This window comes from Hesperophylax consimilis, chromosome 4 (assembly GCF_061612785.1).
Source record: "Hesperophylax consimilis isolate HC1 chromosome 4, BYU_Hcon_1.0, whole genome shotgun sequence".
Classification (NCBI taxonomy): domain Eukaryota; kingdom Metazoa; phylum Arthropoda; class Insecta; order Trichoptera; family Limnephilidae; genus Hesperophylax; species Hesperophylax consimilis.
The window spans coordinates 26,207,372-26,221,572 of record NC_142839.1 but is presented as its reverse complement, the minus strand read 5'-3'; the positions used below and the strand labels follow the sequence as shown (position 1 = coordinate 26,221,572).

General features: G+C 38.1%; 1 protein-coding gene across 1 annotated transcript; it reads right to left on the bottom strand.

Moving 5' to 3' along the window:
• Positions 1–6,571: 6,571 nt before the first annotated feature.
• Positions 6,572–11,960, bottom strand: LOC149424451 (Krueppel homolog 1-like). The gene is made up of 2 exons (XM_089631367.1): positions 11,695–11,960; positions 6,572–8,684 (listed from the first exon to the last, which is right to left on the bottom strand). Exon 2 carries the CDS (start codon positions 8,665–8,667, stop codon positions 7,360–7,362), a length of 1,308 nt encoding a protein of 435 aa, XP_089487493.1. The 5' UTR covers positions 8,668–8,684; positions 11,695–11,960; the 3' UTR covers positions 6,572–7,359.
• Between the last annotated feature and the right edge of the window lie 2,241 nt (positions 11,961–14,201).

The following is a 14,201-nucleotide window of genomic DNA, read 5'->3' as shown; positions in this document are numbered from 1 at the left end:
AACGCCATCCAAAAACAACTAAAAATGAACCATAGACATAAAAACGAAAAAATATTTATGCGACTGTAACTGTTTTCAGCTAAGGCTCCGTAAATTTTCGGATGTCTGCACATTCGATAACTCAATACAAAAGGTTTTAAAAAGATCTTTTCATAATGATACGAAGACCTGCCTATTTTTTTTCCTTTTTTTATATTACAATAAAATAAGGAGATGTTTCTACCATGTGGGTATTTCAGGGCAAAGTTACGGTCATTGCTCTGAATTTTTATGGTCTCTCCTAGCAGAACAAACAAAAATCCGGGCCAGGACAGATATAATAATAAAAAAATTAAAAAAAAAAAATTGAACGTCATAAATAAGATATTTTAAAACGTCTAAATAAATTAGAAAATTTGGAGGGTCAGGGTAGACGTGGTTTTGATCCTAATGACTCCCGCTGCCCATGTAAGAATTTGAAAATGTAAATCCAATAAATTAAACCAGCTGTTTGGTAGGTCTTACATTTATTACATTTTATAATATTCTTTGAAGTTTAAAAAAATTAGAACGAGTAATTTTCAATATTTTTTTTTAGTTGGCAATGTTAATTAATTAATACCAAATTAATAATATAAGGTAGGTTTTTTTACATTTAACACGTAATTAGTAAATTCCACAAAATTCAAGTTAATTTTTTACACATTTTGAAATTACGAACGTCATCTTTTTGCATGTTTGTACATCTTACTACGGAAATCTGATGTCCGTTTGATAATTTATGTATTTGTTTATTTAGAATTTAGAAACAATAACATAAACCTGTTATGAAGTAACCTCACTAAAATAAGTGGCGTTAAAATGTGTTATTAGTGCAGCTTTGTACTTCACAAGGGGCATATTAAGAATATCTGCGATTTTAGCATAAAAGTTCCCAAGTTTCTGCAATCTATTTATAACTCAGTTATATCCTGAGACTGTGGTACAGTGGCGGACTAAGCTCGTCAGAGGCCCGGGGCGGCAAAGATGAATGAGCCCCCCCCCCCTAGTTTAAAAAATTGATGTAATTTTACAAGATTTTTATTCAGTTCACATTTGTATGTATATGTGTTTTTTTTTAAATTTAGTTAAAATGTTGCAAGCGAAATTTAAATACCGTGATGTACGAGGAAACTAAAATTCGAATAGATCCGAAAAAAAATATATTTGCACCAAGTCTTAAGCTGTTTGAAAATCAGGGTCGTATTATGCGTAAGGCAGTGTAGGCAACTGCCTAGGGCCCCCGCATCGGGTAGGGCCCCCTAGGGTAAAGGGGCCCCGAGACGAGCGTTGCTTAGGGGCCCCAAAATGTTTAATATGAATAACAAAAAAACATGTGCATCTTTCAAAAAATTAAATTAAAAAAAGTTTTTAAAAAAATTACTGTGACCTGGTAGCTTAAAGCCTTGCTTAGGATTTGATCAAGGGAACATGGAGGCGTTTGGGGGCCCCCCAAAACCGGGGGCCCGGGGCTGGCCGCCCCCTCCGCCCCTACCTTAGTCCACCACTGCTGTGGTATAATTGTCGCAATAATACATACTAGAGGACCCTGATCTAATGGTAGGTACATTAAATTTATTGAATCAACATTAATAAATCAGGGCTATCCAACTGATAACTTATAATTTTGTATATAAATGTAAGACCAAAAATTTTTCTTTTATCACTTAGCAATTTCAATGAATAAAAAATCATAATGTATTGTTTCTAAAGAAATTCCAAGCCTAAAATTAATACACCTTAAAAATTTGTTGTTCTAACGAGAGAAAAAATTCTAACGAGAGATAATGTATTAAAATTTAAAAATCTTTTCGTATCAAGGAACAAAAATAATATCACCAGATGTAATATGAAACATAAAAATGTTAAGCTTAAAGAAAAATGAAACCGGTCATTTATTTTCTCTTAGTACGAGTGGTTTATTTATGCTCAGTATATAAATAAACCAATCACACAATTGCAGCTTTATTCGTGCAGGTATACTCTCTCCCTCATCAAAGTATCTTCGATAAACTTGTCGAATTCTGCTTCGCGTTTATTACGCAAAAAATATACATAGCACTTGGTTTCAACTTAATTACTTGCTACAATAAACAACTATTTGTGTTGGGAGAGATTGTAAAAGATGCAAAAGTTTAATTTTTTCCAATCAAATTCAAATTTGAAGGTTAGGAAATAACAAAAACCTATTTTTTTGCATATTTACTTAAAACCACAACTTAAATAGTTGTCTCCATTACATATTAATGTTGTAATCAAGTGTTGTTTTTTTTAAAGAGGTGGAATTCGACAACTTTACCGTATCTTTATTCTTTATTGATGGATCAACAAGTAGTAGCAGTTCTTCAAATTTACTTTTATCCATTCGAAGATGATTAAACATACTTTAATCATCTTCGAATGGATCGAATGGATTCAGGATCTTTTTCCGCTAATTCTCTTAATAATGCATTTGAAGATCTTAACACAGTTCTCCTTAATGCGAAGCTTAATACTAAATCACTATTTTGATTAATCTTTATAACGATTTGGTGTACATTATGAATACCAAAAAATATGCTTTAGATAAATTGAAGGTTTTCCTATCGCTTGGCTTAAGTAGAATACAAATAAGAAAATAAATTACTCAATAAAAAATATAAATTTAAACTACTAAAAAAATATTTTTTCAATAGAAATGTATGAACGCGTAAAGGAAACAACTTTTAAAAATACAGTATTATAGCTAATATTATCTGTGACAGTTTCACTTGATTAACTTTTTTGCTTTCTTATAAAATTATTTACAAAATAAATAAAAACCAATTTTGTGTTTGAAATCGAACGTTTCTAGACTCCATTTGTCAAGCGATTTTAAAGTCTATTACCTACAAACAATATAAATGTACAGATTTTTGGCTTATAGCTTCCTCATAAAATTAATGGTCGCACCCAACACCGTCGACATTTTATTTGCTTCTTTTTAGTAAAATTCTTTCATCAAATGGTCACAAATAACGAATTCCAAGGGGCACGACTTCGTTCGACGGCATCGTAGTAGGAAAGGACGGATGAATGTTCATTTCTCTATCACCTATATGTGCCGTGTGAACGAGGAATGAAATAAAAATGAACGTTCATTTCATCAACATTCACCCGAGTGAACCGTCTGATACCTGCTTTATTTTACTCTCTTTTTCGAATTAAAATAACTTTATTTAATTTAACCCATTTACGCCTGCCGTGCCCAAACGAGGACGCCTTCAAATCTACCCACCATTTTGTTATTAATGTGGTAAGTTTTGCTAACAGTGCATTATTGTCGAGTTGATTGATGTGTCTTACATTTTATATCAAACATTTTGGATAACACCATTTATAAAAAGTATTTTAGTGTCATAAATAAAGTGAATCTCAGAGTCGCGGTGATTACCAAATGTAAGTATTTTTTTTTATATGTTTACGTTCGTAAATTTTTAATTTTTCTACATAATCTTATTGAACACTTTGTTTACTTTGGAATAAAAATTTGATAAGGTAAAATATATAATTTACTAAACTGTGAACTACTTTTTTTTGTTGATGTCCCCAAATAGGGACAGTGGGCACATAAAGAGTAAAATATTCTTTTTTTTTACAGAGTTTTGACTGCACATAAATATGTCAAAACGGCAATTTGAAGTAAGCGATAACTATCATGGACTCCAGGAGGCCCTTGATGCTATTATGGCGGAAGAAGACTCAGATGTTGAATTTGATATCGTTGCTCTTCCCCCAGAAACAAGTATCCTCACTGATGAAGAAAAAGGCGATGAAGACGATATTGTTACCAATGACATGCCAAGAGATATTCCTGGAAATATCGAAGTTTTTGTAAACAGAAACGAAGAATATTGGGACAGTTCTGATGAAGAGCCTTTGTCAAATTCCGCTAGAAGGCAACGATGCAATGTTGGGCCCCGTTGGCGTAAATGCGAGCTTAGCTACGATCACATGCCTTTTGATGAGAATAATGTACAACAACGATGCAAAAACCTAATTACTGATCTCAAAGGTAAAAATCCTGTTTCAATTTTTGAGAAGATTTTTGATCAGGAAGTAATCGATATGATTCTTCAATATTCTGATTTGTATGCATCACAAAACAATAAACATGATATCAATATTACCGTTGGTGAGTTGAAAACATTTTTGGTCATTCTATCTCTATCTGGTTATCACACTTTGCCTCGAGAACGTCTATTTTGGTCTTTAGACGAGGACAGTAATGTACCTGTTGTTTCTAAGGCAATGACGAGAAACAGATTTTTAGATATCAAAAAGTACCTACATTTTTGTGATAATACTGTAGCTGCTGAAACATCAGATAAAATGCTCATGATGCGAACCCTTGCTGAGGTTCTCATGAAGAAATTTATGCAATGGAGAGTGTTTCACACAAATCTGTCAATAGATGAATCCATGGTGAAATATTTTGGACGTCATCCATCGAAACAATTTATTCGAGGTAAGCCTGTACGCTTCGGTTATAAAAATTGAATGCTCGCTAGTGCTGATGGCTACTGCTACAATTTTGATATTTATTGCGGCAAGTCGCAAATACCCACCAATGAGTCGTTGAGTACACGGGTTGTGAAAACCTGTTGAACAAGCTAAACACAGATCCTAGAGACTATGTTGTGTTCTTCGATAATTTTTTCACTAGCTATGCATTGCTGCGGGATTTATGGGAATCTGGCTACAGGAACTGTACGTGAGGGTAGGACCAGCAAATGTCCTCTCACACCCGTCAAGGAGATGAAAAAGAAAAGTCGTGCTGACTTTGACTACCGGTTTGACACGGTCAATAAAATATTGTTTGTTCGCTGGCTGGATAACAGCGTTTGTACAATGGGAACAAACTACGATAATTTTCTTCTGAGCTCAATCGAAAAGAAGAAAACCGATGAAAATATTCCTCAAGTATTTATGAATTACAACAGAGGCATGGACGGTGTCGATCAAGCCGATCAGTCGATTTCAACGTATCGAACTTCAATACGAGGCAAGAAGTAGTGGTAGGTGTTATTTACATACATGTTCGATCTATGCATTAGCAATGCCTGGCGTCTACACATAATTAGTAACGACGTGAAGATGGACCAGCTACAATTTCACCCATCAGCCTTTGTAGTGCTCAATTTACAGTTTGATGGTTTTGGCCACTTTCCGGAGAAGTTGACAAAACAGTTGCGATGCACTATTTGCCATAGTAAGGCACGTTGGGAGTGCAAAAAATGCAAAAAAACTTTGTGTATTGAAAAACCATGCTTCGAGAAATACCATACTGAATGTGCCCAGTGTCCCCATTTGAGGACGGCACTTTTTTATCTAGTAAATAAAAAAAAATTAAATATTTTTTTTTTATTTTTGTTAAAAAACTCTATTTCCTACTACATAAAATGCATTTATTCTTTTTTCTACGATTATTTTAGTCTTGGGCGTAAATGGGTTAATAAAAAACCAAAATTTTATTTATGACATTATTTTATTATGTACCTATACAAAATAGATCCAGAGCGTACATTATCCATTTCAAATTTATACTAGTTCAAAGTTGCCAGAATGAAAAGTAAATGCAAGGAAAAAATATAAAAATGAGAATGTATTGTAAAAAAAAAAGTGAGGCTGAGACCTGACTTCCGAATTTGATAGTTTTACCGGAAGAAATGGCTTTATTAAATCCGAATAGCCAGGTACTTACCCACCTTCCTCTTCCCATCTCTCTTCTTCTCCCGTACCCTTCAGTCTGACTATATACCCCGACTGGGTATTTTACAAGTTTTTTTAACTGCTGAATATATATTTTTTTAAATTTATGGTTACGATTTTATTTTTATGTTGACAAATAAATTTTCGGCAATATCTGCAAATTTTGATAGGCCGCCAAAACGACATGATCGTGAATATGGCGTTGTTGACGTCACGCCAGCCCAAGCCGACTTAGGGTGCGTATAAACAGGATACAATTTCCTCGAGCCGAGCCACGAATTACGGAAAGGAAACAAAGCAACCACAAGTTTTTGATGATATTATATTGGACATTAACGAGTAGTTATATGGATGAATTAGTGTTTTCAACAAAAAAAAATGTATGGACAATTTTAACGTATTTTTTTATAAATATATTTGAATTTTACTTTTGTTTTCGTTAATGAATGAATGTAAACCTTGAAAGCGGAAATTAATCCACTTCCCGACATTCGATCGAGCTGAAACTAAGCAAATAGACTGGTCGGCGATGAAAATGCACGTGGTGGCAATCACGTACACAAACGCGAACATATATACCTACCCATCAAATTAATAAATACAGATGTATTATACTAAAAAAACTTTATTTTTTAACAGGTTGATTTTTTTCTTTGCAATGGAACAAAATAAATATTAATAAATAAATATACGCAATAAAATTGGTGATGATTTTCCTATACAATGGAGAAAAACTTTCTTTTTTGCACTTGCTGAAATAGGAAGTTGGTTTTTTAGGGCTGTTAAAAAGACACAAGTTTTATTTAAATATTATAATCTTTATTGTAAAATAATGACTTCATAAATTAGGATTTACATAATAGCAATAATAATAAAACAACTTTAGAAAACAATATTTACACTATATTCAAGGAAACTATTGAAGCTTTAATAAATGCATCACTATAAATTAGCTGAGTCCATTACAATAATAATAATTGTTTTCATATGCCTTAGGTACTTTACCCAGGCTAGAGGTAGCAATGTTTTCAAAGGAATACTATCGGAATAACAGTTAACGAGAAATAACACAGCATTGTTTACATTACTATTATTATTATTATTACACAACTCAATGTTTCGTGTTATTGGGTTTTAGTTTAATATGTAGTCTTACGTTGACTTATAATATTTAGTATAAAGTGGTTTATATAAAACCGTATCAAATCTTAAACGCTAAGAAATCATCCAGCGAACTGGAACTATACAGTCTTATGGGCAGCTTTACACGCGCTGTGACTATCTTCAGTCGCTTCTTCGGACACTTAGCCTACACCTGTCTTCATGTCTGGCAACGGGTAACTGGCGACAACTGGCTGAACTGGCTACTGATCTAGCCACTAGCCACTAGCCACTAGCCACTAGCCACTAGCCACTAGCCACCGACCTTCACTACTACACTATACAGTACAGTCTGTGCAACAAACACCAACACAAAACAGATCAAACATCGCATGTCGCGAACACTCGCTACACTAACGAACTACGTCGAGTGTTCGGACTACGAGAACTTCGACGACTTTATCTCACAAAAAGATAAAATAGCACTTTTCAGTCTTAAACAATGAATGTTCATGAAGCTTTGGCGAACTGAATTACGGAGTTCATTCTGATGGGGGCAGTCTCTATGGGTTTCATGTACATCTTCCGTTTCCTCAGAGGGAGAGACAGCATGTCTCGTGGGGCCTCTTCCGGAGACGGGGAGCGCTCGGGGGTGGAGGCGGGCGGGGTGAGCGGCGGCGCAGTTCCCTCCGTCCCCTCGGCCGCCGCCAGAGCCGCCTCCACGCACTTGACGATATTACTGTCGCTCTCGAGCGCGGGCTGGAATTGCGCCACGGGCTGCTGCACGAAGTAGCCGTGGTGGCGCATCACCGTCAGTTGCTCGTAGCTCGAGGCGTAAGGGGCTCGCTCCGGGGGCGGGGGGACCTCGGAGGCTGCCGCGGCCGCGGCGGCCGCCAGCAGGGCCGGTGCCAGCCCCACGGGCGACTGGTGTCCGCTGTCCCCTCTCCAAGGAGGGGTCTCTTCGCGGTTCATGTCTTCAGCGTGTCCCTTAATATGCGCCTCCATCTCCTTTTTACTCTTGAATGTATCTTCGCAAATGGTACACTTGTAGCACTTGGCGCCGTAGTGCTGGACCCGGTGCAGCTTGAGGACATGGTTGTATCCGAAGTCTCTGAAGCAGATGTCGCAGTGGTAGGGTTTCTCCCCGGTGTGAGTCCTGGAGTGCACCTTGAGCTGCTTGGAGCAGGTGAAGCCCTTCCCGCATCCCGCGGCCGAGCAGCGGTAGGGCTTCTCTCCCGTGTGGGTGCGCAGGTGGATGACGAGCTGGCCGGACTGGATGAAGGTTTTGTTGCAGATCTTGCAGCAGTGTGGCCGCTCCCCCGTGTGGATGCGCATGTGCCGGTGAAGCTTGCCGCTGTGCTCGAAAGCTCGCCCGCAGCGTTCGCAGCGGTAGGGCCGCTCTTTGGTATGGATGCGGCGGTGCACCTGCAGGTTCTCCTTCACGCTGAACATCTTGTGGCAGAACTCGCACTCGAAGGGTCGCTCCCCGGTGTGCGTGCGGTAGTGGCGTACCAGGCGCGCGGGCACTGCGAAGGTCTTGCGGCACACGTCGCAGCGGTACGGGTCTGCCGGGGCCGCACCGGGCGTTCCGGGGGCCGGTGGACTGCCTGTCTGGCCAGCTCGGCCGTGGGAGCGCGCGTGACTGGTATGGGCGCTCTTGGTGGCGAAGCTCATCCCGCACTGTTGGCACTGGAAGCGCGCCGGGGGTGGCGGAAGCTCAGGCTGGGGGGACGCCGCGGGCTTTCCGCCCTCCGCAGCCGTCTCCGCGTTTTCCAGTGGGGGCAGACCGGTGTAGTATGATCCCACCATCTCGTTCATGCGATTCCAAACTTTATCTGTAATTAAAAAAAAACATTAGCCAACTGGCGTAAACAATGCAGAGGTTGTTATAACGGAGGAGCTTTGCGAGGGGAAACTGACCCGTAGGAGGTGCACCGTCTTCTTGGGGTTGCATAAACATATTTTTGATCCATTCTTTGTGCCTCTTTTCCCACAGCTCTTCGGCCATGGTGTTATATGAGCAGGAAGAAGGGCGGGAGCAGGGCGGGTGCAGGCATCCGCTCCGGCCGAGATCTGTGCAGCGTGTGAGTGCGGGCGGCGGGCCGGGCCCTCGCCCCGAGCCCTTTGCGGGCTGGAGGGGGCGGAGGAGGGGGGTGCAGGGCCGATGGCCCTACTACACGTGGGGAGTTGCAGGGACACGTGCCACGAGCGGGTCAGTACCGTCCCTCCCAGTGAGCCCTCCCACCTAACATACTCCGAGGAACGTTGTCCGATAAGCGAGCTACTAGATTCCGAGGAAAGCATTCATCAGATCAAATGGCCCGTGACGATTTGGTAGCGTAAAGTGAGTATAATGGCCTCACGAGAAATGAGTAATATAGATTTAGTAAGATGCTTGACATCCGAGTACAAAATAGACGGGATGAAAGGTAAACATGGCGTGACCGTATAGTTGTGGAACTCGAAGGAAATTTTACTTTCAATGAAAGCGAGCGTTCCTATCGTACTAGCGGAGTATCGATCCTCCCCCTCTCGCTCGCACCCGCGCCGCCCCCGTAGCTCAGATGAGGGAGAAGTGAAAGTGATGGCCCTGCGACCCTCAAACTAATCCGCATTCCTTCCCTCCTACTCCAATAAACCATTAACCCCTAGGAGGCCACACTCTTTATATTCAAATTGACGTCAAATTACAAATTATTTTCGTACATCCGACCGCCTACCATTCGCATTACGCGGTTCACAAAACGTCTATTTTTAGTATTTAGAAAATAAAGTCAACAAAGTTATTATCGTCAACAAAACAATTATAATTTTTTGAAATTAAAAAAATATTTTTGTTTTATTTTAAATCAGTTGCTAAGTTGCTCATAAAATAAAACGAAAAACCACCATATAATCAATAATTCTTAACTAAAATGACATCGAGTCAAAAACAACTAATTCTTTTTTTTAAAGGGCATTCAAGTTATAGCGGTTTGGAATGGAAAGTTAAATAAAATGTTTTTTTTTCCAAATTACAATCTTGATAACAAACGCATATTTTGTTCTAGAGATTGAAACAACGACTTTTACTTGTACACTTAGGTAGCATAATATAAATAAAACAAAATTAAATAAAAATAAATGAAAATTGATAAAAAAAAATGTGGTGAAAATCAATCCAAAATTGATGAAACAATATAACAAGTAACTTAAAAAATATCAACTATTGAAGAGAACAACAATCATTTTTGTTTATCGACAACAAGTTATGGCGCGCGTAAACATAATATTATTTACCGCCCGTGCACTTGGGAACTTGAAATTATCGAAAGTATAGGGACCGCTGAAACGAGTAGAGGCCGACCACCGCGGCGGCCGCCGTAACGCAGCGGGGCCGCCGCGGTGTTCGGCCGACACGTGCTCCTCTGCCAGCGAGCACCGACCTGCCCAACTCGCGCCGCGGTGAGCCTCGTGTACACACATACACTCGTGAACCTTACGCTCACGCAACGCACACACACAGACCGTGCATTCCCCAAAACATGACCGCCAATATACCGAAACTGGTACGTACCTACCCTGTTGGAAATTGGATATGGATATATAGCTACAGAACTTATTCAAATTTCGAAAATCATGCATTCAAGAAAACCATAACAATCCAAAAACATTGTCTATGGTGATATAAATAATTTAAAAATCAAAGGTACGATATATATAGTAAATTTAAATTATAGGTATCTATTTTAAAAGATACTGAAACATGGTGAAGATAGCCCGTTGAATTTTGGAGAGGTGTGTTGAACTTGCATACGTACCTACTTACATTATTATTTGGGGAAGCAGAATTTTGAAGAAATGGGAATGACCTCCAATGTGATGTGGGATGTGGCGTTTAAAAATTGTGCCCTTATTTGAGCTTTATCGACAAAACTCGAACGTTTGACAATTAATTTAATTTTTAAAAACGTTTTTTCTCACTATACGAAGGAAATAATGTCAATTCTTATTATTGGATCCGCGAAAACGGACGATAACCTCTTGATTAGGGATGGTCATACAATAATTTAAAATATAATCATCATTTTCCTTTATTCCATAACAATAATGTAAGTAGTAAAAAATATCACATATTGTGCATAACATACTCAATAATAACTACTTTGCGACAGGACCGAGTCGTTATTTCTCGAAGATAATTTTATTTTTAATGCTACACATAACTATTTGTATAGTAATATACGTTGATTTTTAGCAATTACGCAGCAAGCATTTAAGTACATTTTTGTCCGTCCAAATATTTCAGGTTTCTGATTTGAGGTGTAGTGACAATCTCCCAAAAATAGGCATTCTATTGGATTTCATAGGGTTTTTGAATTAGTAAATTATTCCTATATTTAAAAAAACGTGTAAATAGGTTCTTACACTATACATATAACACAAGGCTTAAAGTAATAAATCATTATTTATATGTAGGTATAAATCACTTTGATGAATAGGTAATTTTAATTACTTCAATCGAGCTACATGTGCAAAGATACTATAATACTTTTCCATTCAGAACTGTACCTTTGCAATAAAAAGGAGAACCGATGTGCCTGCCTAATAGTTGGCAAAATATTACAAAATTGATTAACCTACTTATGATTAGTGATTTAGGATTCATAGTGATTTAGATTAATGATTATTCATAATCATACGCATATTCATATTCATGTGCGTCACAAATGGCATATGAAATGGTTTAGTAGAATAATCGATTTTTTTCACTATCCTAAGTTTAAACAGTTTTACTAATAACAAATAATTTATTATGACATATAAAGATGATATTTGAAAGTAGGAAAGATAACTAATATTTACCAGAATGATCTCCCTCGAAAATAAAACGTTCAACTGAATGCTTGTTGGCATAGGTTGAACAATATTTGGCGTGGTAAATTCTACACTGGCAGTTCGATTTTTCGACGAAATATAATAATTTCCGTCACTATTTAGCACTTTCGACAGGATAATTGCAAGAAAATGACTTTTTTACTGAGTTTTCATATAAAACTTAACAGAAACATGTTTAACAACCCGACTCGGATACCGCAACACTCGGTAATGTTTACACCTCCATGGTGTTCGGCTGCCGTCGGCTGCTCGGCGGATATAGCCGACCGTGTGTCCTATGTGTCTCGATAGCACGGGGCTGATACTGGACCGGCTCGTGGAGGCGGAGCACCGCGCCGGCCCACTTAAACTTGTACGGCGTACGGCACGGAGAAGCTACGTAGTTGTGCCCGAATCGATAAATCCGGACCAACATTATACCGCCATCGAAGTTGCGTTTTGGGGATTCTGTTTCACAATAATGTTGAAATACACTATTTTTCAGTGCTGTAAAATACAAGTTAATTTAAGTTTTTTTTATATTTTGACAGTCTGGCGGAAGGAAAATTCGAATTGCACATGTTTTATTTTGTCAAATCTTTCATGAAATTATTTTTAATGTATTATGTACTTATATATTTTTTACATTTCGGTAGGTATACATTTTTGGGTATTACCTCCCCGGGAACCATTTATCGGATAACTAACACCTCTGCCGTAGGTCATCCTGAGTGGTTCGCTGCGTTTGGTGATTTAGTAGGGATGTGCGGGTTCATCGGGTAAGGTGTGTTCAGAATAGAAGTGCGTCGTTCGCGTATGACTTGACTCAATGAACCGGCTCTCCACTCGGATACGCAAGAACCAAATCGCAAAGACCGATCTTCGTGGTTCGCGGATCATTGCGAACGAGTTAACAAGTAAGCTGGTGAGCCGAATCTTTCGCGAACGAGTGAATGAATGACCCACGGCGCACAGTGGGCTGAAAATCGCCTTTCATAGACATAGACACTTGAATTTTCAACGGTATTTTTTTTGGCTAGAAATGGATTCTGCTGATCATTACTATGCTATAAAATGTCATACGAAACAATTGCGTGTACAAATGAAGGAGTTATAATTTTTTTAAGAAAAAAATGTATGGCGCTGACATTAAAAATGAGGCTATCTCTTGAATCATAAGGTTGGCCGTTCTATCTTTACACACAGATAATACTACTATTTATTTGTATTTTTTGACACACTTCATATTGTGACGCAAGGTGCGATTATTTTTTTAAAAATCCTCAAAGTTGAAAAAAACCCTTTTTAATGTTGATGATTCGTTTTAATGCTTAAATGCTTTTAGGCTTGCAGTGTAAATAAAATATTGTAAACTAGACAAAGCATACTCATATGTAAAGCATTTAAGCATTAAAATGAATCTTCAACATAAAAAAGTTTTTTTTTCAACTTTGAGGATTTTAAAAAAAAAAATCACAAGTTTCGCCACAATACAAAGTATGTCAAAAAAATACAAATAAATAGTAGTATATTTGTGTGTAAGGATATAATGGTCAACCTTATGATTCCAGAGATAGCCTCATTTTTAATGTCAGTTCCATACAAATTTTTCTTAAAAAAATGATGACTCCTTCATTTGTACACGCAATTCCTTCATACAAAATTTTATAGCATATTAATGATCAGCAGAATCCATTTCTAGCCAAAAAAAATACACTTGAAAATTCAAGTCTCTATGTCTATGAAAGGCGATTTTCAGCCCACTGTGCACAGTGTTTTGGCTTGCAGTGTAAATAAAATATTGTAAACTAGACAAAGCATACTCATATGTAAAGCATTTAAGCATTAAAATGATTATTCAACAAAAAAAAGATTTTTTTTTCAACTTTAGGATTTTTAAAAAAATAATCGCACCTTGCGCCACAATATGAAGTATGTCAAAAAAATACAAATAAATAGTAGTATTATCTGTGTGTAAAGATAGAACGGCCAACCTTATGATTCCAGAGATAGCCTCATTTTTAATGTCAGCGCCATACAAATTTTTCTTAAAAAAATTATAACTCCTTCATTTGTACACGCAATTGCTTCGTACGACATTTTATAGCATAGTAATGATCAGCAGAATCCATTTCTAGCCAAAAAAATACCCTTGAAAATTCAAGTCTCTATGTCTATGAAAGGCGATTTTCAGCCCACTGTGCGGCGGCCCAGTGAGACTGTTCAACGGTTCTCACGGCTTGCGGGTCTCTACTGATCCGGATTGATAATATTGGGGTTCATTTCAGTCGCACGCATACAATGCCGAGTTTATTAATAAAGTAAGTAGATATTAAACTACCAACACACAAATCTGCATCTGGTGGACATGCTCGGCTCACCCGTCTGTCACCGAGGACTAGAAGACCGAGCAGGGGCATTACCCGAACGTACTCGCTCGTCAGTACAGGCTACGTTGAAAGTCCATCAGTCATTCTGTTGGTCCTGCTCTACCA

Bases quoted from the DNA above. Each gene is read 5' to 3' on its own strand.
- LOC149424451 (XM_089631367.1), bottom strand. From the start codon at position 8,667: ATGAACGAGATGGTGGGATCATACTACACCGGTCTGCCCCCACTGGAA.